General features: G+C 38.5%; 1 protein-coding gene across 1 annotated transcript; it reads left to right on the top strand.

Annotated features, from left to right (window-relative positions):
- The first annotated feature begins 223 nt into the window (after positions 1–223).
- Positions 224–26,081, top strand: LOC137071279 (globoside alpha-1,3-N-acetylgalactosaminyltransferase 1-like). Its single transcript, XM_067439126.1, has 4 exons — positions 224–391; positions 5,997–6,026; positions 6,137–6,274; positions 25,337–26,081. Exons 2-4 carry the CDS (start codon positions 6,022–6,024, stop codon positions 26,025–26,027), a joined length of 834 nt encoding a protein of 277 aa, XP_067295227.1. The 5' UTR covers positions 224–391; positions 5,997–6,021; the 3' UTR covers positions 26,028–26,081.
- The last annotated feature ends 359 nt before the right edge of the window (positions 26,082–26,440 follow it).

The raw sequence follows: 26,440 nt of genomic DNA on the forward strand, positions 1-26,440 counted from the left end.
ATCCTCATGAAAACGATGCATTACAGCTTTAAATAAATTAAAGAGTTCAATTAGATATTATTTATTTTTTGTGATTTAAAAAAAAGTGTGATTATTTTGTGGTGAAATGGTAAATTATGCAGGATTTTGTTGATTTTGCGTTGTATGCAGCGATCACGGAATTGCGAATAACTGGAGGGACTGGTAAGCCTTGGGATCATGAATGCATGAATTAACTTTTCTGTATTTGATGTATACATTGCAGTAAGCCTGCAAACACTTGCATCCATGTGCTATTAAAACACACCGACATGACAGAAGTTATATTATAGAACACAAACTGATTGTGTCTCCTATTTCTTAGAATAACTAAACACCACGAGGAAAACTCTCAGTTGCTATCACCACAAGGGTGAGTACACCACTTCCCTCAAAAGTGTTGCTCTAATTTATTGTGACTTGTGTGTTTAGTTTTTGCAGGACTTTATTCAGAGCCAAGGAAATGCAATACAATTAACCCACACATTTCTGTATTTTATGAAATGGCAGTCGTTGAACTCTGTAGGGAACTGCCCACAAACAAAAGTACAAAATTCCCAATTCCCATAGGGTTATGGGAATTGGAGAGGAAATGTTAGGATTTGAGGTCATTAATCTAGATTGTCCTTAATGCTTTTCTAAATTGAAAGAGGACAAGGAATCTCGTTTATTTTTTTCCTAAATTCTGTTTTAGCTTTTGCATTTGACTTTTTGAATGTTGTGCTAATACTGTATGCTGTATAACTGGATTCTCAAATCTGTCCCACACAATCCACTTTCAAGCAGTTTAGCTCTAACCCTAATCAGACACACCTGAATAGGCTAATCATTGTCTTCATCATTAGAAAATCACAGGTAGATGAGTTTAATCATTGTTGGAGCTAACTCTGCAGCGCAAATTTGGAGATATGCTAAACCTGCTAGAGCATATAGCCTACTGTAAAACCTAATACTGTTAGAACTGGTAGCTGGTATAGTTTGGGTGTAATGCGCTATAATAAAGTCAATTAAGAGCTTAAGATGTTAAGATCTATGTTCAGTCTACAGTAACACACTGTTGAGGCTATCCTGTAAGTTTTACACTGTAAGTGTAAAACGGGATGGCGTGGTGTTCTCAACTCATAGCAACAGGAATCCAAGCTCAGACGTTAGCTTTCTTTTCTCATTTATTATAAAAGTACAAATTGTAATTTTCCATCGAATGGTTCTTCACCCAGTGTGGCTATAAACGTTATATGTTGCTGTGCTGTTGGTAGAAAGGGTGTTCACGGCTATGGTAAGAACCGTGTGTTTCCCGCCATCCACACCTTGTCTAACTAAATTACCACACCTGTAAATATACTCAACTCTTAGTGAAGTGCCACACCTAGTGCAATGCTCCCTCTAGTGGCTAAAATAGGAAATAAAATTAACCTGTCTAAAAGTGAGTATAAATGGCTCCTACACACCAGCCCCATAATTGTGAATATTTACTTTAACCACAATTACCAAATTTAAAACTAAAGGAGTCATTTGTGCTGAGCTAATCTAAATGAAATCTTTTCTTGAGCCTAGGGCATCTGTGGTCAGGACACTAGGTTCAAAGTAGTCTCTGTAATCTTGCACAATTCTCTGCAGTGCATCTTCGCCCAGTTGTGCGAATTATATGGCCCCAAAGAGGTGAACTCTCATCCTGTATTGCAAAGGAGCTTGTCGTGTATCACCATCAGGATACCACAAAAAGCGCAGAAACGGAGACACCCTCACCTGATGGAACATGGCTTGGATGTCTGCCATCAGCGCTACACGTTCCTGTCTAAACCTGGTAAGTACACCGAGTAAGGTGCTTGTGAGGTAAGGACCCTGCAACAGCTTGCCGTCAGCTCACTTCAGCTGCTGATGTGGTACAAGCTCAAAATATAACCCTTTTTCAATAACTTCAGAGAGGAAAGCGGTGTACTCTTGATGATAATCTTTGTTTCTCTTGAACTTCCTCTGAAGAGCTAAAAGACACTGCTTTGCGATGCTGTAGTTATTTGGCAAGATGACATTTTCGGCCTTAAAAGGCAAGTCAAAGCAGTAGTGTCCTTCATCAAACTGCATTGAAGACTCCATTATTTGCATGAACTGCTGATCTTCTCTGGAAAGGCATACATTGTCCGATTTTTCATTGAAATCCTGATTGTATTAAGCAACTAATAAGTCTTGCAGCTTGACGACTGAGATCCTATTGGCTGTGACAGCAGGGCAACCCATCTTGTCTTTGTATGGCTCACCACCTCTCAGAGGACCATTTACGACCCACCCCAGCAAAGTCCTGACGGCATATGGTCCTTTGCCTTGGCTATTATTTCCCATGGTTTCATGAGCTTTGGCACATTGGTGCCAATCAGCAATCCCACCTCTGCCTTAAGACTGGGAACTCTAATGCCTTAAAGATATTTCTATCCCTCTATATCCTGTTGAGTGAGGATGTTATTTCTGCTCACAGGCAAAGTCCTCCGAGTATAGATTTTAGGTAAGTCCAGGAAGTTTCCCTCATTCAGGCCAGAGACCTCAAGACCACCAAGTAAGACCGTGTCTACAGGCCTCTCTTGGCCAAGAGTACGAAGAAGAATGCTAGTCTTTACTCCTGAAAGATTCAATTCTCTCATGAGATGATGGGTACAGAAAGAAGCCAAACTCCCAGGGTCTAGAAAGGCGTAGGTGTTCACAATCGTGCTTCCAGACTTTGCCTTTACCTGTACCGGCACAATAGAGAGAACACATTTATCGCTTCCGGCCCCAGTATGGCCACACATCTCCAATGACTTAAGTGCATTATTGACTGATACTTCCTGTACTTTAGATTCTATGTGTAGGACAGTTGGATGTTTACGTTTACATATTTCACATGTCAAAGGCCTGTCACATTCCCTGCTTATATGACCTCTCCTCAGACAGCTGAAACACACTCTGCCTACTTTCAAAGCCTCCAGTTTTTCCCTGTGTGTCATCTCATCAAGCTGTGAACACTTCTCCACTGAATGCTGGCTTTTACATACACAGCATGATTCCTCATCATGTCTCTGTGGAGTCGGTCTTCTGTGCTGTTGGTACCAAGTTGCATTGATGGCAGCAACAGTAGCTTGGCCTCTTCCAGTATATCTACTCTTGGGTTTAGAGGAGGGGTCTGATGGAATACCCTGTAGGTCACCAAAGAGAGGATCAGACAAAATCTTTACCTGACGCTCAATGAAGGCCACAAGATCTGGGAGCATAGCTCTGTAACCACGGCGCTCCTGCAGCTCCCAGGCGACAGACCTCCATTTTTCCCTCAGTTTATATGCCAACTTCATCATTATCAGGCGAAGATTGGATGGCACGTTCATCTCCTCCATATGCTGCAAATCTTCCATAACATTGCAACAATCCCTTAAAAAGATTGAAAAGGACTGCAGAGCATTAATGTCATCAACCCTCATCATTGGCCACTTCATAGCCTTCTCCATATAAGCTACAGCAATTTTTAGTTCATTTCCAAAGTGTTCTTTCAATAAATTTTTTGCTCTCTCATAACCCTGCCCAGGAGCCATATTATAGCAACTCCGAACAAGTTCTCTTGGCTGCCCTCTGGTATGTTGTTCGAGATAATAGAGACAATCTTGTTTATCTGAAATTCTCTTCTCAATTGCTTGCTCAAAGGCTTTAATAAAGGCAGCATATTTAAGTGGATCACCATCAAAATCTGGAATAGCTCATGGAGGAAGAGAGGCTAAGACTTGGTTCTGAACCAACTGAGCAGTGATGTTAGTTTGCTGTTGCATAAGGTTGTGTAGAGTAGGATGTTGAACATTATCGAGAGAATGTTGTGACTGTGATTGCATATGTGTACTCCCTTGTAAGGGTCAGTGGCTGTGATCCTGCTGTTAAAGCACTGGTGAGTCTGGATCCATTTCCCTGCACTTCAAACTCAGGCATTTGGGTAGGCTGACTCCCTTGTAAGGTCAACGGCTGAAGTCCTGATGGTGCAGCGTTGGCGAGTCTGGTTCCATGAGCGTTCTCTCGTACCTCAGACCTGTGAGAAGATGGTGTATATGACACTGAAGACAAAGAGCTACCAGACCTTACCAAAGACTGGGCTTGTGGAATATACAGCCTTTATTTAGGCCGTACGGCCAATGGCAGAGAAAGGTCCTGTTGGAAAGAGACAGTTTTAGAAGATTGCAAAACGGAAGCAGTCTTCGAATAATTTGATGTTTGTGATTTCAAATGAGCATGAAGATAGGCATTCATGGCGGTATCTCCGCTATCCTCTTCACACTCATACACATTTTCACCACCACAAACATTTTCAAACACAGACAATCTAGCTGTAGCAGCAGCCAACTTAGCCTCAACCTCTAGCAGTTCCTTTTTCGTTTTCAACTTTGTCTTTTCCATTTGAAGGGCTTCCTCTTCAACCTCAATGTCATGCATTTTTTTCAAGGCAGCCGCGGACTGTACAAGTGCAGCCCTTTCAGCCTTTACCTCTAAACGTACAGAAATAACACTGGAAGCCTTTGAATGGACAGAAGAATGGTCTTTAAGGTTTGACCCTTTACTTGAAACATTGGATATGCTATCTTCCGGCCTTTTTCCGGCCAAAATTTGTTATAGACAACACATCAAGATTCTCATCATCTTTTGTTTCAGCAGCGTCAGCCAACCATTTCCTTACATCATTCTCAAATTTGTTAATTTCCTCTGTTTTCTGTGCTAGCCAATGTTGTTGCTTATTGTATTCAGGGTCTGGCATAGGCATTTCCAGCAGAGTAATTTGAATTTCCAAAGCATCATTACACAACGTGATATATTTACTTAGACATTTTTTCACGTCAAACACAGTTTGTGATGTCCTTTTCCCAGAGAGACCCTCATTGATCCTTTGCTTAATTTTACTAGCTTGCATAAGGTGGGATTTACGATTTTTTTGCTGATTTTCAAACAGCATTTTAAATCCCTTAGCTGTTAATTTTCTCATGCGTTTCCCCGAATTGTCAACAACCGAACTAGACTTATCAGGAATATCATTCTTGTCTGTAGCCAAAGAAGCGGTCTTGGTCTTATCAGGCAAATTTTCTTCCTCCGTACTCATCTTTGTGCATCAAGCGTATCAAATTCAAAGCGCTCAATTAAATAGCACAGTTAACTTTACTTATACAGAGGCAACCAACAGCACACATAACACGGCCTTAAGTAACAGCCTTTTCAAAGCACCAGCACTGAAACAGTCTTTCATTTCAATTTCAAGAGTCCACCCTTTTCCAAATCCGTTGCCAGAAATATAAAAGTGTACCCACCAGTTGTGTTCTACGTGAGGACTTAAACGTGTTTCAATTCAAACTTCCAGGCTCCATGATAGACAAGCAATCCAATGCAACGGACATTCCTTTCGATATCCAAATGATTATGATGCTCCTGCCCAATTCAGAAGTGTATCCAAACAAAGGAACAGGTTCTTACTGTTGTTGAGGCTATCCTGTAAGCCTCAGCATGGATGCGTGGTGTTCTCAACTCATAGCAACAGGAATCCAAGCTCAGACGTTAGCTTTCTTTTCTCATTTATTATAAAATTAAAAATAGTATTTTTTTTCATCGAATGGTTCTTCACCCAGTGTGGCTATAAACGTTATATGTTGTTGTGCTGTTCGTAGAAAGGGTGTTCAAGGCTATGGTAAGAACCGTGTGTTCCCCGTCATCCACACCTTGTCTAACTAAATTACCACACCTGTAAATATACTTAACTCTCAGTGAAGTGCCACACCTAGTGCAATGCTCCCTCTAGTGGCTAAAATAGGAAATAAAATTAACCTGTCTAAAAGTGAGTATAAATGGCTCCTACACACACATCATCTAAAACAGACTTTTCTAAGTCAAAACACGGTCTAAAGTTTGCTGAGGAATAACAAGCTGTGAGTGAAGGAGATTGCAAAGCATCACAAATGTTCACAATTGATTTTTTTTTTATATATATACAGGCTTTTATACAAACAGCCCGTTGTAATGAGGTAAGAACATAAAGAGATATTTTTACATTATAAATATATATATTTATTTTATATTATTATGCATTTGGATTTCCATGGCATGGATATCTATGTAAATTTGTTTGAAACAGCCCAGATGGCAAACCTGTTGCCTTAACACCATGGTTGGCCCCAATAGTATGGGAAGGAACTTTTGATCCCACGTTGACTGATTCAATCTACAGACAAAAAAACATCACCATAGCAACTGCAGTCTTTGCTGTTGGAAAGTAAGTTCATATCTCTCATATCTTTCTATCCTATCTCCTACAAGAATGCCTGTTCAGCACTGCTGATGGTTACATTAGGTAACCAAAGACATTTTATATGTCATTTTGCTAAAATATTTGTTGTTAAAGGCAAAGTGCTACACACAGGCTAATTAAGACAGTATTGGCTATAGCTCAATGACAAATGCTAGGCTTACACCGTGTCTACACCGGACACCACTGCTGACATGTCGCATCACGTCACACCGTAATAGGTAGAAGTTATCCGGATGCAACAAAGCAATCGCTGCAAATCCATTTGTCCTTCAAAGTATCATGATTGCTTGAAATATGCAATAAATCGAACGAGGAATCAGGTTCCTTTTGAATGGGAACTCACACTGCATCTGGGAAGAAGCTGAAAAGGAACATTATTACCTTCATAGTTATCATTCTTAGTTAGCCTGGATGCCAGCCAAACTTAGCCCCGCCCACAAAAAATGTAGGTCCGGTGGTTCGGTCTGGCCTCGATCCATAGAGGAGTAATTATCCCCGATAATTACAGCAACTGTTTGTACATGCATTCACCTTCACAATTTTTCTAAAAAAATTATGATCATGTTGGGTAAGTACTCTATGTATCATTAAATTATTTAATTTTTTACAACACCGGCAAAGATAATGTATTCCCGCCTGATACCAGTGCACGTGCAGACAGGGTTGCCAAGTTTTTACAACGAAACCCGCCAACTACTAGCCCTAAACAATAGCTTCTCGGGGGGTTCTGCGGAAAAAAAAGAAGGTGTTTAGGGGGTAAAATGTGTGTTATTTTGGCAAGGTTGCCTGCTAAAAATTCGCACTCATGGGTCTATATATTACATAAGAGTCGCTTTAACCCGCAGACATAGAAAACAAGCCACGGAAAAAAAAAACGTGGACTTGGCAACACAGTGCAGTTGAGTTCTGTTGACATTTGACAATGCGTCGCTTCATTCCTCTGATTGGTTGTAGGTCTATCCATTTGATGTCTTTTCTGGTTCGGTTGAAACGCGCCCCTTAGGGCGTGTGTCCACCAGAGCGTTTTTTCACGCTGCTGGCTGCCGTTTTCAATTGTTTTCAATGACAATGCCGCGTTTTTAGAACGCCTGGAGCGCAACGAGGCGCTGATCGAGTATTTCACGCTCAAGCGCTGAATGCACACCGTTTTTAACTGGTCGCCGAGAGTTGAAGAATGTTCAACTTTGAGTAAAACGCAGCGCTCATCACTGTCACTCTTCACCCAGCTGTCCAATCACAGTGGAGGAGGGGCGGGACAAACACATCACATGTTTATGTCTAGCTAAAAACGCTTCGGTGGACACATTGCCTAAGGTTGTTGGTCAATCCAATTGATGTCTTTCCTGGTTCGGTTGAAACACGCCCCTTAATCACAACCCAAGGGAGCAGTTTCAGACTCATATTCTGACTAGAGTATGACCACGTCAGGCTAATTCTTAGTGTGACTTTGCCTTAATTTGCCAGTAAAAATTAAGAAGAAAAAGATATGGCATGCTGCTTATCCGTTTCTACATAGCCAGACCTTCATTGGTACATAGCTCTGATCATGTTTAGGGCGTGAAAATGTTGATGTCCCTGCAATAACACTCCGGCGTGCATCTATATTCTTCATTCAGGAACGTAGTGCAAGTTTACTGCAACAATAGAGTCACTAAGTTAATTTAGTTGATCCTGGTAAGCACTCATTGTCACAGTTATAAATACGATGGCATTTTTTTTCAGCGAGTGAGCTTAGGGTCACCGTATTTGTTTCCAGACGGACCGTTAAAGAACGCAACATGCATAGTGCGGACATCCTGAAGAATTCAACAAATCAGATGATGACTTTTAAAGGGTTAGTACACCCAAAAATGAAAATTATTTCATTAATTACTCACCCTCATGTCGTTAGACACCCGAGGCTGAGAAAGGCCTCCATTGGCATTCAGTATATTTCCACTCACAGGACCCATAAAAGGAACTAAAAACATTGATACAAAGTCCATCTCACTACAGTGGCTGTACATTAATTTTACAATGCGATGAAAATAGTTATTGTATGCACAAAAATCAAAATAACTTTATCCACTAAGTTATTGACGCAAAACTCGACACATGCGCAAGAATATGACGCAGCTCTGCCTCAGATGGTTCAGATACATGACCCGGAAGATAAAAAATAAATAAAATAAAAACATGACCCGGAAGAAGAGGAGCGCCGCTATCGCGTGAGTTCACGTCGAATGCGTCACTTTCCCGCCGTAACACGCCCCCTCAAGGCTGAGTGGCAGAAGAGCTGTTGCGTGACTGGAGTTAATGGAGGAAAACACGAGTAGAGCAAACGATCCTTACAACTTACCAAAGATTCAGTGATCCATGGATAATGATATGCAGCCAGGAATCGTGTTTTCCTGACATTTTTAGGAGCCTCATTTTGACAAGAATGTTTATTACTGTCATTCATCACAAATGTCATTCTACAAATGTCATTTTTTAAAGTGAATCCCGCATGTGTGAATGGGTCAGTGCTTTGAAGCGTGTAGTGATGGTAATATACTTTATATTAACTAAAAGCTGTCACTCAATCAATTAAGACAATCTCATGAAGTTCCGCAGTGACGTTGGTATACAATGAATCTCTTATTTTCACAATGTCTGCACTTACAGAGGATTGCTGCGCGTGTTTAACTGAACTCAGCGCCTGGACAAACGCTTGAGCTGTGAGTGATTCCAAATTAAACACCTGTGATTGGCCAATTAGAAGTCCACAAACATGTCTGTGATTGGCTACATTACTCACTGAGGCGAAAACACGTTGGAAATGTAATAATTTGACGAGTGCAAATACAGATACACACTGGATCTTTTGCTAGCTCCTTTTCGCTGATAATATGCAATTATTACGAATTATTACAGAGGATTACATATCCTAGACAAGCAGTTATGTGCAGCGTTTCACTCTAAAAGCTGAAGCTGCAGCAGTTGGCAGTGGTTTGAGTGAGAAAATTACACCCTATTATCAAGTCCGTCTCAAGCTCAGAACAGCGATGACTATGCGGTCCGTGGACAAGCCTCCCCCTACCCCCCTTCTGGCGCCGTGCCTGGTTTTGTGAGTTTTCACTGCATTCGCGCTGTAAACCAATAGAGTGCCAAAGTTATGACGTAACTTTGTAGGCCAACCCGGAAGTTAGCGGCGTATAGGTTCCCTCAATCAAAAGCCTATGCATTTTCCCCATAGACTTTTGGACAATCGCAAAAAATAAGATCTGTGTTCAACAAAGAGTTATGACCCTTACACGTTTTGTTTATCACGATAATCTTTACAAGTGAATCCAAAATGTATACCGTTTGAAGCCTAAATAAAGCCGTCAGATATAAAATGCTAACGGTAGGCATCATCAAGCTTCCTCAAACTTTATTTAAAAAACATGTTCGCTCATTATGATCTGCGCTGTCTATGAACACTTATCCACTTTTTCATGAGAAATATTGCCCAATCGTTTTTTCCAAAAATGTTAGAAACTAATTGGGTTTATGCGTGCCTCTCTGAGATTTGTTTTCTCGGTTGTTAATGTTTTATTTATTATTTTATTATTTTGTTAGTTTATATAAACCTTATTTTCTTTGTGATTAAGATTAGGCTATTATGCCTGATCATCGTGCCCCAAATAGACTTTAAAGATTATCTTTCACTGTATTATGTTTGATTGTATGTTTGCATACCATTTGCTAATTCGCCAGAAAAAAAAGTGTTTTACCACCTCAGAAGCACTAACAACGTAAGCTATAGCCTTATCAATTTACAATCGTATGTCATTTTCCTTAGACGATTGATCATATATTGAGGAGAGAACCACTATAAATCTGGACATGTAGAACAGCGCAGCTTTCATTCGACGACTTGTGGTTCCATCTCGGGAAAAAACAAAACACTACAATCTCTCCACAGAAATGAAGAACTGGTGATTACCTTAATATCACAGATTTCTGTGTACAACAATATTTGGAAACACTACTATTTGAAAGGACTAAATATATAACTTTATGTATATTAACTGAAAGGTAAACTTCTAAGAATGTGCAAACGCCGGCTAGTTTTTTATTTTTGTTAAACATTTACTTACAGAATTCAAAAGTGAATGAAACGCGGGCTGGTGAGATTTCCCGTTTATCACAATGACGTCTAAAGTCCCGGCCAAAGGATGTAGTCCCTTTTAGCAACTTGTTAGCATCCGCCGTTTTTAAAAAACTATAAAGTTTAAAAAAATCACAAGCAGGTTAGAACTAGTGTGTTTTATGTCATAGATCAAAACGTGAAAATATTTAGAGGCTTTGTTAACCAGAGACCTTATTTCAGGCCATTTAGCAAATACACATTCAAAAAACCCATAGAGTTTAGAGCGAGGGAACCGGAAGTGTTAAAATGCTAACTCACTTCCGTGTTTTGGCCTACAAAGTGACGTCAAGACTTCGGCACTCCATGCTGCCTCTCACGGCGGCTTCACACTGCACGCGTAAGCAGGGAGTAGGCAGCGCCGAAGCAGCGTGTGTGTAAAGCAGTAGCAGCGCGCACACTTTTTGCTTACACACAGGCAGCGTTTGTCGCGCGCAGTTGAACTGCGGGTTGTGTACAGAGTACTCTATATTGGGTAGTTGCATTTCTCTTTAATGTATTTGAAATGGAAATAAAGCAAAGATTTATCATGAAGCTAGTTTTATTTTAAAAAATAGTTTATATAACAATTGTTTCTGATGTTTTTTATTTCGTTTAGTTCGAGTTTTTGATAGTGTGGTGAGATCTGGTATTTACCTCAACTCCTGATAAACCCTTAGAATACAATATAGATAATTGCAACTGAGTTGCCTTTTGCTGTCAGGTCAGAATTAGGTCTTAGGTGTGTGTGTGTGTGTGTGTGTGTGTGTGTGTGTGTGTGTGTGTGTGTGTGTGTGTGTGTGTGTGTGTGTGTATCTGGAAGTGTATTTGTAAGTTCACAATACCTCTTAATATTTATATTATTATCTTCCCTTACAACCCCTCTTGAACTGAAAAAAACACTTTCATTTCCCTTATTGTCATATTCATTTCTAGGGTATATTACATCCAACATATCCATTTTAATGTTAACAACATATACAGTCGGAATTATATAATCCAGACAACACTCATGAAATCGATACCTAGTACCACTCTCTTTACAGAAGAACCCGATCACAAGATTCCAGTACTGTGCCAACAGATTCTTTGCCGTCTCCTGATACCATGCCCTGCACACGGGCATCCAACGGAATGAGCTCTTGGTTCTCGGGGCTCTGTCCATTCCCATCAGCACCTGAGGAGATAAAGCCAACTCGGCACCATTCTCCATCAAGTCCTCGTCTACCATTCTCATCACCCAGCGGGTCAGAGACAGGCGCTGGAAGCAGGGCTGTGGGATCGAGGACACAAACATAGACATTTTGGCCATTACTTCGTGCCTGTCTTGTACAAAAGCCCGGAACTATCATTCCTTTCCAACAGTAGGTCTGAATGTCGACACTGTACGCTGTCTTAGAAATCCGTTCTCTGTAACCTATCAGAAGCTCAATTGCCTCATTTAAGTTTACTATTACCCATTTCATGGCATGGATAAATCTCAATGCCTTGGCATCCAAGTAATGAGTGCGATCTGGGTCCTAAAAATCCCCCAATGCATCGTAAAATGTAATATTTCTTCTTTCAGCAATGTAATAACCCTTTTCTATGATACATTCAGCACAAAGATTTTTATATACACAAACAACCTGTAGATATACTTCAATTTTCAATGGATAACAAAAACTTGAACATTCATGACAAAATCTGCGTTTTGATCCTCCCTTTCGTCCAGTTCGTTTTTCAAGAGGCACCTATTATAACACAAGATTATACCAATGAAATAAAATATTCAAAAAAAAAATATTATTTTTTCACCTTCTATTGTAACATAAATCAAAATTACTTCAAAATCATCATATCCTCTATTGCTAACTATGTTTATTATACACAAACAAAAATAAACAAACTTAAGGCAATCTCATACATCTTTTATCAAAATAATGATATGGTTGTTCCATCCTCTTATTTTTGTCATTTGTTTTTTTGTTTGTTTTTTTCTTAGTAAAAGTTAATTTGATTGTAAAGAAAATCAAAATGACATCATATTTTAAAATCACCAATGATCACTTATTTTCAAAATCAGTAAGTCATCTATTGCTGCTTATGGTAATTACACTTATACCAATATAAAATGAAACAAATTTATGGTAATTTCGTAAAAACCAATAAAACAATATAATATTAAATAATTAAATTATAGAGAGAAAAGAAAAATGAGAGGAGGAGAAAAAAAAGTCAAAAAATCTTTTTTCTTTTCTTTTTTTTTTTCAATCCTTCATCTCTATCAATGTGGTCTATTTATGTTATCTTAACAACACCAAAATTTAAATTTGTCCATAAACTTTTATAATCTGCTATAGTCATTTACGCCCACAATTATTGAGAGCATATATAACTCTAGCTCCTCTATATGATGAGAACTGGCTGCCATAACAATCACTAGAAAATACAACACAGCCAGTTTTCTCACCAGAGGTCCTAATTTGTAATTTCTCTGATAACTTAATGTGATCATAAAAATATACATACGTCATAGCAATTACTATTCCTACGTATTTTACCCAATTAATGGTAATGTAGCATTTTGTAAAATTGTATGCAAAGATGGCATTGGCAAAAATCATTACTGCAAAAATGCCTCAAATTTGGCCAAATAGTTTAACATATCTACCACTACGCAACAGCTGAGATACTAAAATTAGAACTAAAAAACAATCGTTCAATATGTTGAAAAGTCCTAGACTCAAACACCTTAGAATAATTGTTGGTGGTGATAATAAAAATAAATAAAAAATTCAGAGAGCCAATACATAATCAACCATATATTAATGCAAATTACACTCACTAAATTCATGTTCCCGTTAGCACCGCGTAGCCAATAAGATCAAGTGAGTAATTGTAAGCCATTGTTTTTTGTAATGGCTGCTGTTGCAATTTGGAGTTGGTAAGGTTAGTCAAGACTTTGTTAGTACAGACACACAAGAGTTTCTTGCACCTTCAATTTTTTGGTAAGGTCTTTAAACCTGAACTTGTCACTTCTTATATGATATCTGGGGCCTCTCGTTTAGCGGAAACTACAGTTCCAGGCCTCTTCATCTGATTCTTATTCGCTTGATGAGAGAAGTGTCTTCAGGTCTTTTACTGATCTATTTACTTTCGAAAGTGACCAAGCTACAGACCAAGCTCAATTTGGAAATTTGATGATCATGATTACACTTACTATTATTGTGAAGATAACAGTGAGGCAAATTGCAGCTATCTTAATGTAGTACCAATAATGTTTCATTAACAAGTCCCATACAGAGACAGCTAACTCCTTAACATTATCGAGCACCCACAGAATGGCTTTTTTCTGCAATCTCCACTATATGGTAAACAAATTTCCTCCATATGGCCTTACCAATTGAGATGAAAAATCAGCAAAAAATAAGAAACTAGGACCCATTGAAAGGCCGTCGAGGTAGTCATCGCCTAGATCAAACATTCCTCCTAGTCCTTGTTGACTTTTTATTAACAAAGAAAATGCACATTTCTTCATTATTTGATTTTTCGCTATCATCATCAAAAGAGCCCCTGGCGTGATTGTACTGATATCATCCCAGCCTGTCTCGCTACCTTGTTTTTCTTGTCCTATTTGGCTCCATCATAGGTAAATAATATTTATTACTCCAATATCTGTAAGGCCGCCCAAATCGTCCCAATGAAGGCTAACGATCGGCGAGTGAAGGTTCGCTACTCGTTCTATGTTTTCAGTTGGGCGCATGGGCGTAGATTACGCGGGGGACGCGGGGGACGTGTCCCCCTCACTTTTAATAAAATGTATTTTCGTCCCCCGCACTTTTACTGGGTCTCACCGATCCTAGTCGACCCGCTCCGAGCGGGATCCGAACCGGCGTTACCCTGCGCGGGGGCGGGCAAGGTAACAGGGACGCTAAAAACAGATTTCTTTAATCTGGGTTGATTGCGCGCTTCTTGAGGTCACGGGCAAGTGTATTTACATTGAAACCAATGTGAATACATCAAGATTTAAATTCAGAGACAAAAAATTTTCTATGCATGACCTGTCATTTTATTCGCGTCTAAATATGAGGGCGCTCTCACAGAATGTCAAAAGCGGATTCGTAGAGGTAATATCCAGTCACGCTGGAGCTGCAGCTGAAGGAAAACAATCGTTATGAGTAATGAATGAAACGTGACGACGACAATCAGACGATTGCGACAATATATGCTTTATGTGTGTTTTTCAAGTCATCTCAAGGCTATTTATTGACAATAAAGTATAGGCTATCATATGAATAATGCAGCTTTTAAGGTTTAGTATCTTCTGCTCAAGGCTGCATTTATGTAATCAAAAATAGTTCAAACAGTAATATTTTGAAATATTATTACAAATTAAAACAGCTTTTTTCCTATGTGAATATAGTAATTTATTCCTGTGATCAAAGCTGAATTTATCATCATTACTCCAGTCTTCAGTGCCACATGATCCTTCACTAATCACTCTCATATGATGATTTTATAATCAAGAAACATTTATGATTATTATCTGTGTTGAAAACAGTTGTGCTGCTTTAAAATGTTGTGGAAACCATGATAGCCTACATGTTATTTTTCAGTATTCTTTAATGAATAGAAAGTTCAATGGACAGCATTTATTTGCATTCATTAAATAAATTATTATCTTTTGTAATATTAAAAATATCACTTGTGATCAATTTACTGCATGTCTGATCAACAAAAGTATTAATTTCTCTCTTTTTTAATTTTACCACAAATGTTTAGATGGTTTCCACAAAAATTAAGCAGCACTATGAGCAGCACACCTGATAATAATCATAAATGTGTGTTGATCATCAGATCCTCATTTGAGAATGATTAGTGAAGGATCATGTGACACTGAAGACTGAAGTAATGATGATAAATTCAGATTTGATCACAGGAATAAATTAAACTTTTCTATATCTTCACATAGAGAACAGCTGGTTTACATCAGAATATATCTATATTTTTTTTTACATTGCACAAAATCTATGGAGTCTTAATGCACAAGTGTTTGTAGTATATAAACCAATCATAAAATTGGCACAAAAAATAGGAGAATAATATTATAGATATTAATTAGTGGTTATTGTTCAGCAGTGTATTTGATATCTTGCCCAATTAAAAGCAAGAGATGCAATAAATGATATTGGTCCAAAAAAAAAAAAAATTCTGTCCCCCTCACTTCTGAAAAGATGGCTACGCCCCTGGTTGGGCATAAAGGATTTTATTCCAATTCTTCTTAATCTGACTCCATTTCATCATAATTTAGAATTTAGGTTAGAATGCCAATTGGTTATTTGGTCATTTATATTTAATAGTTTACATACACATTTAATTATTCCGTTTAACCCTTTGTTGAAATTATGTCCGTTCGTAACCTGAATAATTCCAGAGCAAGTCAGAATCAATCAAAGTATAACAACGTATTAACAGTCAGGTAAATGTATAATGCCAATTACATAATCAATTCAAAGGCATACTTCACATCAAATACTCTAAAGTAAAGAATGAGATGTATACCTGACTTATCAAGGTTAAATAATGCTGCATTGGTTAAAACTTCCAGCATTACGGGCTGACCTGACTACAGTATCGAGCCCTGAGCTCTTTTTCTAACCTTCTAACCCATCTAACCTTTTTTCCTGCAGATCTAGCTTTACGCTTCTTTTTACTGCCTTTACTTTAAATGGCCTTCTCCACATCTGTCATTGCCTTCCTACAATCAGGTCACTTAAGTTTAATCTTCTGATAGTTTGTTTTTAGATTTGGCACAATCAAGCCCATCTGGTGACAATATTTGTTGCAAAATATGTTGTCCAAGGATGGTTTAAGTTTATCATGTAAATCTTGCTATAGGGTCCCCTCACTTTTTTTCATAACCACATGTACACGTATGTATTCATCAATTTCTTTGTTCCCCTTTGCTGCTTCCGTTTTTTGCACTGTGTGGCTTGACTAATGCAATACTCTTGGTTTCATTTGTCTCTATATGCTTCCATAATTCTTTCTGTGCTAATGGCTTTCCTTTAGCATTATGGAAATCATTCTGTTCCCATGTATCTAGGTTTTCTACAATGCCTAAGTATACATATTCACTATCAGTCACTAATATACAATCTCTATGATTGTTGTTTTTCATGTGTGGAATCGCCCTATCCACAGCAGTCACCTCAGCCTTCTGGGCACTCTTTCAATCCTCTAATCTATCCTTCTCCCTGTGAATAATGTTACCGTTCCGCTTAACTAAAAACCCCTACCCAACCTGATTTTTTTCTGAACTACCATTCGTAAAATAGCATATCTGCTTTGGATTTATGAGGGTTTGCTTTTCTTTTCTTGGAGTTTTTTCGTTTCTAAATTATATTTGTTTATCATATAGGCTATCAATTTCTTCCATTTTGCCCAGGTAAAGGCATGAACCATTTTTTGTTCATTCACCAGGTTTTTAGCTTCTCTCACCAATAAATCGATACCCTCACCCTTAGCTACTAACAATATCAATCTTTCCGCAGCTATTGATTTTATAGTTAGTAGATTTTTCGCTATTGTGGCAAGGATATCTATTGATGATGTTTTCTTGCTTTTTCTGGTTTGCTGGTTTTTCATACGAAAATAAACATCACTGGTGACTTTGAATCACCTTCATTATATAATACGACTTCCATGTCATCAGACGTATTATCAATTTTGACTACAAGGTTTTTGTCAGGATTTCTTCTAACAAATCGCCCTGAGCTTAATGCCATGTCAATTGTCACATTTAATCTTTTCTAGGTTCTCATCCCATTTAAAGCTATCGCCAGCCGTAGCTTTATTTACCATTTTAGCCTATGCGCTATATCCTTGAATTAAATCCCGTACAAAATGTAATCTTCCCAATAGACTTTGTAATTGTTTTACATTTTTGATCTCTATCTTTTTTAATTCCAGCAACTTCTCCTGGGTTGATTTTGCTATTTCTCTATCAGTTACTGAGATTTCAAATCCTAGGAAATCAACCTTTTCTTTTCCCAACTCGAGCTTCCTCAAGTTCAACAGAAAGCCTGCGTCCGCTAGTCTCCCTATTGTTTCGGTCAATATTTTCATGTGCTCTTCCACTGTTTTTGTGGCTATTAACACATCATCGATATAGACTGTTACTGGTAATCCTTCCAGGATTTCCAATATTATTGCTTGGAATGCATTTGGCACGTTACAGAGGCCTTTTGGTAATACATTAAAAATTAATTATTTACCTTCAAAAGTGAAGGCTGTATGCGCTCGGCTTTCTTTAGCTAAAGGAACCGACCAGAACCCATTGGCCAAGTTGATTTTGGACAATATCTTTCCATCATTTAAGCAATTTGTTGCATCTCTTGCGTCAATTAGATATCTTGTGTCTGGCACTGTTACTTTATTTAAAGCTTTAAAATTTGTAACTAGGCGGAAACTCCCATCCTGCTTTTTCACGGCCTGTTTGTAGAACAATTTTTCTGTACACTTATAACTCCTTTTCTAGTTAATTCCTCTATGGTCTCTTTTATCTCTGCATAAGCGGCCTTATTTAGTGGGTATTGTCTTTTTGGTGCGGGTATTCCGCCTACTATAGTTTATTCATATTTATCTGACTATCTCCCACAATAATTTTTGCTTTCTGCGCAGTTACTTTTATATTTCTCCAGTAGTTTTCTTAACTCTGTTTTTGGTAATAGAGTTTCATTTACAACTCTATTTATTTATTTCCCCAGGTCGACTGTTTTAAGCCAGTTTATTGTTATGTTTTCAGGAACTTTTTCTGTCATTTCTTTAATTAAAATAGCATCACTTAGACTCTGAAGAAATTGGAGCTGTCTATTATGCAGTGTAGTCCTTCCCAAAAATACCTCTTGATACAGTAATACTTTCTGTTAGAGATGTAATATCTGCTCCTGTGTCCAAAATTAATCTAATACCTTTATAATTTGTATAAAAGTCTCTATCTTCCGTTTCTTCTAATAATTAGGACACTATATTGGTTCATAGATTTCTTATAATTAATCCTCTTCCTACAAATTATTTCCTCATCTTCAGTATATTCGGAATTTGATCTTTTGTCATATTCTTCCTCCACTTGTACTCTGAACCTATCTTTATGTTTTATTTTCAGTGGAGGTCGGATATCACCTAAAGGCATTTCCTACTTCCCATGATCCTCAACCCTCCCTCTGCCATCAGAGGACCGAATCCGGTGATGAAATCCTTAGGTTTAGGAATAGTTCATGTATTTATAGGTGCTATTTTATATTCTCTGTCATTTTGGCCATAGTCACACCCAAATGCCCCATCCTTGTCAGTCTTCTCTGAAGGGCATAGTGACTCAGACTCAACCAGCGCTTCCTAATGAAAAACACTGTTTTTTAGTTATTCGTATGTTAATTCCTCTAACAATTGGAACGGTGGCGTAACTGTTTTACTTTTACTTATCTCCCCAACGATCTGGACTAATTTTCTTAATCCTTTGATGTTAGTGGTGTACAAAGTATAACGATATTAAGGTGGTTAGTATTTCCTCATTTCCCCCCTGACCTGCATGTTTTAGTCGTTTTTTTCAGTTCCTCTTGTGGGAGCAAAACGATTTTAGTTATCTTTTCCATAATTGTGTATCTTGGTAATTATCTCTTCATTGAGGTTTCTTGTTGGGTACTCTCTGGTCCCACAGTGCTGTCCTCAAGATTTTATTACCAGTTATTAACAAGATAAATCTTTTTTCTCAGGCGTCCCGAGATAGAATTCTAATGTTAAATGAGGAAGTCACCTTCTCAGTGAAATTTCCTCCCTGTGCTATAGAGACTCTGTTGGAGCATGTAAAGAATGCTTTATTGATTTTGCTTTTAATTGTTCACTCGGATTCTTTAAGATTGGGCAATATCAAATTGCGCAATCCCGGACGAGCCCCCATGTGGTGAGATCTGGTATTTACCTTAACTCCTGATTAACCCTTAGAATACAATATAGATAATTGCAACTAAGAAGCCTTGTGCTGTCAGGTCAGAATTAGGTCTTAACCTACACTAGCTTGTTTAAGTTATACCAGTGATCTAGGTGAATGACCTTCTATCCTTTAATGAACAATACAAAAATCAATAATCAGTCAAAAACCCTTTGAATGGATTCATGCTTACCCTTCCAGCAGATTCTCTTCCGGTAGGTTAGTTGACCTTGGCCTTGTAAGATGCACGATGATGCTCTTTCTATTCTTACAGAACTGTCTTTATAAGCTGAAGTAAAAAACTGAACAGTACTTTGTATTTATAAAAATAAAAATGTATTTAAACAAAAGATAACAATACTGGTTACACAATGATCAATATATTAGCAAAATATCAAAAGGTTACAGATTAAAATACTTTATTAAAATAGCTATTCCGATCTCAACAGGGCAGTCCTGTATGGGTGGAAGAATATAAAGGCTAATTACCTTATATGCAGTTCCAAGTTCCAGTGTGTGTGTGTATCTGGAAGTGTATTTGTAAGTTCACAATACCTCTTAATATTTTTATTATGATCTTCCCTTACAATAGAAGAAAGGCCATCGCACTATATGTCCATGAAAAGCACACTGCAAAAAAGAGAAACTTGTCTTGAAAATTGGATAGGCATTAAATTTACATGCATTACCCATCATAAACCTCTTAAAGATAATTCATAAATGACTGCAATAACTAAGAGGAAACTTCTTAATGATATATTGTAGGCTAAATTAGCAAATTATCTAAAAGTTGACAAAATAACGCACATCATAGTCTATCTACATGTCTATACTGTATGTGAGCTATATTAATATTCTTTTTACCTATATTTAGTTGTTCGTTCGTGAGACAACAAAAGATTGTCAAGAACACTTTAAAATGACTTACCATCAGCACCAAGAGGCGCTCACGCTCACCAACTTCCTCCCATGCTTTTTCATTCACTTGCAAGTCTTTATAAAGCAAATTGTGTGGATCATAGAGAACTGTGTGCTTCTCAACCTCCACGATGAGACGAGTGTCGTCCATCTTTCCAGGTGCACTCTGAAGAACACTGCCTGTGACACCACATGCTTTTGTTTATTGTTTCTGTTTTTATGCCAGCATATAGTTATAATATATACATAATTTAATTCATATTTTATTTAAGCAAAACTGGCATACATTATTTAAAATTAGTTTTGTAGTTCAGGCAAAAACTTATGGCAGTGACGTAATGTAGAACTTTTTTTTTTTTTCACAGCGCCGGATGTCATATGGTGACATCATAAGAATTATCTTTTACATACAGTACTATAAAGTAAAACATTTAAAGCGGAAAATTAACATTTAAAAATAACACATTTCACCATGAAGTCATGTAGTGAATTGTTCTGTGTGTTTAACAATCACCATTATGATATCCAGAGCTGTGAAAAATAAAAATACACGAAAACACAACACTGCCAGAAGTTTTTTCCCCCAACTTCAAAGGCCCCTTTAAATGATTAAAACTAGATGCTTATCTTAACTTTAAGGTTACTTTTATCATGTAAACTACCCATATACAACATGTTAAATGCATATGTTTGGAACAGACTAACAGAGGGGAAACAGGTCGCATTTGCACAGTAGCAGTATTAACATTAAGTGACATGGCATCTGACGCACAGGAGCCAATGGCACATGTCGCGACACACGCAGTGGCACTTCCGGTTCTCATTGGCATATGTCAGTGGATAGTGACATGTGTCACTGACACTGTCACGAAACGCTGACACTGGCAGTGACACTGAGTCGCGGAACATGTCGCTGTATGTGACACTCACTGGCAGATGAGCTGAACAACTATACTCACGTAATTGTGGCACAAAAGCCAAAATAAATATCCTATTTTCGTGACTTTTTTCCCCTCTTAAATAAATGTTAATCTAACTTGTTACATTTTGTAATTTGTGTTAGTTTGTGACAAGCAGTATCTGAGTGGCATGTGCCACTGAATGATTTATGCAATGCCAATATTGGTGCCAATGTTGTTGATCACGCAAACTGCACGTCCTAGAAAACACCTACAAACATAAGTCACTACAAATATCGCATTAACAGTCGCATCCGTTACTGTAGTAAACCTTTAATTTTGCATCATGCTGCACGCTCTCCTCTAGGTGTCAGTATAGCCAGCGCAAAGAGTTGAGGAACATCAACGGGTGGTGTATTTGACATTTTGTTTGCAAGTTTGACGGTAGCAAAAACAGTATCTGATAGTATCAGAGTCTGATATGTTAAGGCAAATTTGTAAATACTTTATCAAATTTATTTTTTGCATACTCAGGCCTACTCAGTCATGGCTTTAATATTTCACAACTAATTATATTGGCATTGCATAAATCATTCAGTGGCACATGCCACTCAGATACTGCTTGTCACAAACTAACACATATTACTAAATTTAACAAGTTAAATTAACATTTATTTAAGAGGGGAAAAAAGTCACGAAAATAGGATATTTATTTTGGCTTTTGTGCCACAATTACGTGAGTATAGTTGTTCAGCTCATCTGCCAGTCAGTGTCACATACAGCGACATGTTCCGCGACTCAGTGTCACTGCCAGTGTCAGCGTTTCGTGACAGTGTCAGTGACACATGTCACTATCCACTGACATATGCCAATGAGAACCGGAAGTGCCACTGCGTGTGTCGCGACACATGTCACTATCCACTGACATATGCCAATGAGAACCGGAAGTGCCACTGCGTGTGTCGCGACATGTGCCATTGGCTCCTGTGCGTCAGATGCCATGTCACTTAATGTTAACACCGTCTCTCCATTTGCAGCAGATATGCATTGCTGCATAATGTGCCCATTATGAATCAAAGCACGAGATGACAGGGGTCGAGCAGAACACCGGAATATCTGAGAGAATGGACAATATTTGTCTGTCTGTGCAATACACGAGCCGCGGTTCAGCTGCACGCGCGACCAATGCTGCCTGAGCACAACGAGCGCGCGCCTCCCGCACTCCATACGCAAAGCTTCTGCGCTGCCTGCGCATGCAGTGTGAAACCGCCGTTAGCATCGAGTTTCTTAACTTTTCCGCTGCCGAAAGCAGAGCCGTGAAGACCAACTTCACCATACTTTCATTGTTTTGAAGGGCGAGCTGAAATGACGGGAGGGGTTGTGTCGCGAAGATTTGCTTCCCTCGGTCTGCACTTTCCTCAGACATACGTTCTCCACCCACACGACACAGAATTTCATTACAAATATGTACAATTCCGGGGAAATCTGCGTTAACACCAGATAACACCAGCGTTTATATGCAGATTCCGCGTTAATATGCCAATTCCGCGATTCCGTCCGCGATTCCGTGATCACGGAAATTATAGGGCCCTATACTCCTTCCGGTTTCGGAGAGGGGGTCGGCTTGACATCGATAGAGCGGAAGGTCCTTGTGTGGGCCGTACGGGCTCTTCTCCCGGTAGGGTGCGCACGCACGTGACTAGAGCGAGAGAGGAAATGCACGCCCATAAACACTCGCTCAGCTGCAGATCCACTCCTCCGTGAACACTTATGACGTGCCACGCTTCACTTTATTCATATGGGTGACATCAAGTGACTTCAACGCTTCAGCCCAGCATTCCGGGAAGGCAGCGCTGCATTTGAACCGATTTGAATGCAGAAATGACGGGAAGCTTTACAAGCTTCAGGCGCGTCGCAAAGTGGATCTCCACGGTCACTGCTGTCACATGACTTCACCAAATCATACCAAAGAAGTGTGTTTTTGACGGAGCGGTCCCAGCAATAAAGGTTCGGTTAAAACTGCTTCAAATGTCTATGCTGTTGGCTATTGTCGCGTGAGTAAACATCAGTAAAAGACACGATCGCGTGCTTCGCCATTCAAATGCGCTAATGGTTACGCCATTGTTGTTCTATGTATAGCGTTACAGTAGTCTGACGTGAAAAACCGTTTTGCTTGCTACTGCTAAGGTTTAGTCGCATACAATAGTCCATAAACCGAATCATGTCCTCATAAACTGCGAGTAAACACACACAAATGTTGACAGGCCACTAAATACAGTACATACCACAGAGACGGACGGTCCTGCTGTTGCTGTTTCTCCTGTTCAATTTATTTCAGCCTCCGAATGATTCTGGATCATATATCTATTAGCTGAATCCAGTGTTGGGCAAGCTACTTGGAAAATGTAGTGAGCTAAGCTACCAGTTACTCTACATTAAATTAAGCTTCACTACACTAAAGCTACACCCCCCCACCCCCCCGGAAATGTAGCAAGCTAAGCTACAGCAACTTGGAAAAAAAAGTAGTTTACTACATCTAAGATACTTATTTAATTAATTTTATATTGAACCCACTTCATTCCAATCAATGCTATTTCAGTGATCAATAAAAGTCAAGCATATAGACATTTTTTTTAGTTATTCAAAAACTGTCAAAAAAAATCAATTCGGCAAAAAAAAAAGTGATCCATAATATTAACAAAGCCAGGGGCCTATTGCACAAAACTAGGATAAGGGATTAAGCCGGGATATTTTGGTGATTGTCATTTTTATGCAAAAATTAGTACACAGCTGTCATGTTAACATACTCTGAAGGCAAACTCATACCAAGAACTATAATGATAAAGAAAGATAACTGTATATAAGCAGATAAATTGAGCCAGGATCACCAAAATATCCCGGCATAATCCCTTATCCTAGTATTGTGCAATAGGCCCCTGGTGTCGAGAGTGTGTGTGTGTGTGTGTTTGTATATGTAAGTGTATGTGTATGATATGCATACACAACTCAACTTAAAAGAAAAAAAAAAGTCCAGTCCAGAAAGTACAGTAGCAAAATAATTAAGACCTGCTCCAAACAGTACCAACATGACAAAAAACAAAACATGTAGCCTGTGTGTACAGTATGAAATCCATTACGCCTATGGAAAGTCCCCAGAAAACATGGAAACACTGTGTGTGTGTGTGTGTGTGTGTGTGTGTGTGTGTGTGTGTGTGTGTGTGTGTGTGTGTGTGTGTGTGTGTGTGTGTGTGTGTGTGATCTATCTCCCACACACATGAAACAAGTTTCATTATTTCATTCATATCAAGAGGTGGCCAAGCTGGACCCCGATACTTTTAACAAGAGGTGTTTATTCAAGTGCAACAGCGAATTGAGCGCTAGGAAAAAAAAGCGCTATCCTGTCTTTACGCGCTCACTGCCAAATGAGTAATCTGAAATGCTTGCGCGCGCATCTGTGCGAGGCAGAAAGGAACGTAAAAAGGGAAGTATATTCACGTTCTTATCAGTTGAGTTTCCAATTTGAGCTTGATGCTCAGAAATCCTTGGGAAAACAATTTACAATTTAGAGCAATATACAATGATCTAAACATTGTGACTGGTGGCCACAGGGACCTATATGCATTTGCTTATGTCATGCAGGGCGCTACACTGCCACTGTACAATGCGACAAAAAAAGCTGAGCCCTTCCAAACTTTAAAATAAATGCTTCTTTCAACAAGAGGTGAAATTAAATGTCAATAAGCATCAAACTGCAAAATGTAATGACTGGGTACTTTTTAAGTTAAAATAAAATTGTAAGAAGCAAAAAGTAGTTCCCCCACCCCCCCATGTAATTAAGTAAAAGTATAAATATTCAATTAAAATTAAAGTAAAAATCTCCTAAAATTAAAACAGTAAAAGTCAAATTATTTATTTTAATTATCCATATCTGGGAACTTACCTCAGTGACCATAATGTCATGGTATCAAATTTTATGTATCTGCTTTTATTGGGAAAGTAAATGGTTATCCCATGCCCATAGTGAATTTCTGAACCATAGTTTGTCTCTTCTTTCAGTTATTGTGTTGGTGGAATTTAATTGCTTTTTTATTATTATTATTTTTCAGGTATACACAGTTTCTTAAAGAGTTCCTGGAGTCTGCGGAGCAGTATTACTTTGTTGGATTTCGTGTGCATTATTATGTGTTCACTGATCAACCAGAACAGGTTCCTGCAGTGAAACTGGGTGAAAAACATAATCTGACGGTGTTGAAAGTCTCTAGTTCTAACAGATGGCAGGATATCAGTTTGAGCAGGATGGCAAGACTGGAGAAACTGATTGAGAGTCGATTGGTCAATGAAGCTGACTATGTTTTCAGCCTAGATGTGGATTCAAAGTTCTATGGTCGCTGGGGGGTGGAGTCTTTGGGTCGTCTGGTAGGTGTGATACATCCATGGTTTTATGGTTCCCCTCGTGAACATTTCACATATGAACGCAGGCCAGAGTCTCAAGCATTCATTCCTCATGCTGAGGGTGATTATTATTATGGTGGGGCTGTGATCGGTGGTTTATTAAAAGACGTACATCAGCTTGCTAAAACCTGCCGGGAGCAGCTGGACATTGATAAATCTAAATCCATTGAGGCAGTATGGCAGGAGGAGTCTCATTTGAACAAGTACTTTCTTTATAACAAACCCAGTAAAGTGCTTTCACCCGAATATCTGTGGGATGACAAAAAATCGAAACCAGGAGAAGTCAAAATCATTCGCTTCTCTCAAATTCTTAAAAACTATGCTGCAGTTCGTCCAAACCCTTAGCAGATGTCACCAGAAACTTGAATATCATTGGCACTTAATTTGAAATAAGTATAAAAAAATTACTTGACATGTCCATACAAATGTTTCACCAATAGACCATGTAGCGAAATATAAATAATATTTAAAAAATAAACAATTATTTCTTACTTTGGGTTTCATATAGTCCATGTTTGTGTGTGTGTGTGGGGGGGGGGGGCTATGTGTCTCAAATGTACTACTACTACCACTACTATTTATAATAATAATAAAATAATAATAATCATGTTTATCTGCTACAAGTTTAAAGGGGTACTTCAGCGCTGGAAAGATGAATCTGTATTTAAACTGGGTCATTAATGTAGTAGAAATGTGAAATTATTTTTGAATTTGGTCCCTTCTAGACTGAGAAAAGACAGAAAATGTATTTTTGTCTC

Source organism: Pseudorasbora parva, chromosome 3, assembly GCF_024679245.1.
Source record: "Pseudorasbora parva isolate DD20220531a chromosome 3, ASM2467924v1, whole genome shotgun sequence".
NCBI lineage: Eukaryota > Metazoa > Chordata > Actinopteri > Cypriniformes > Gobionidae > Pseudorasbora > Pseudorasbora parva.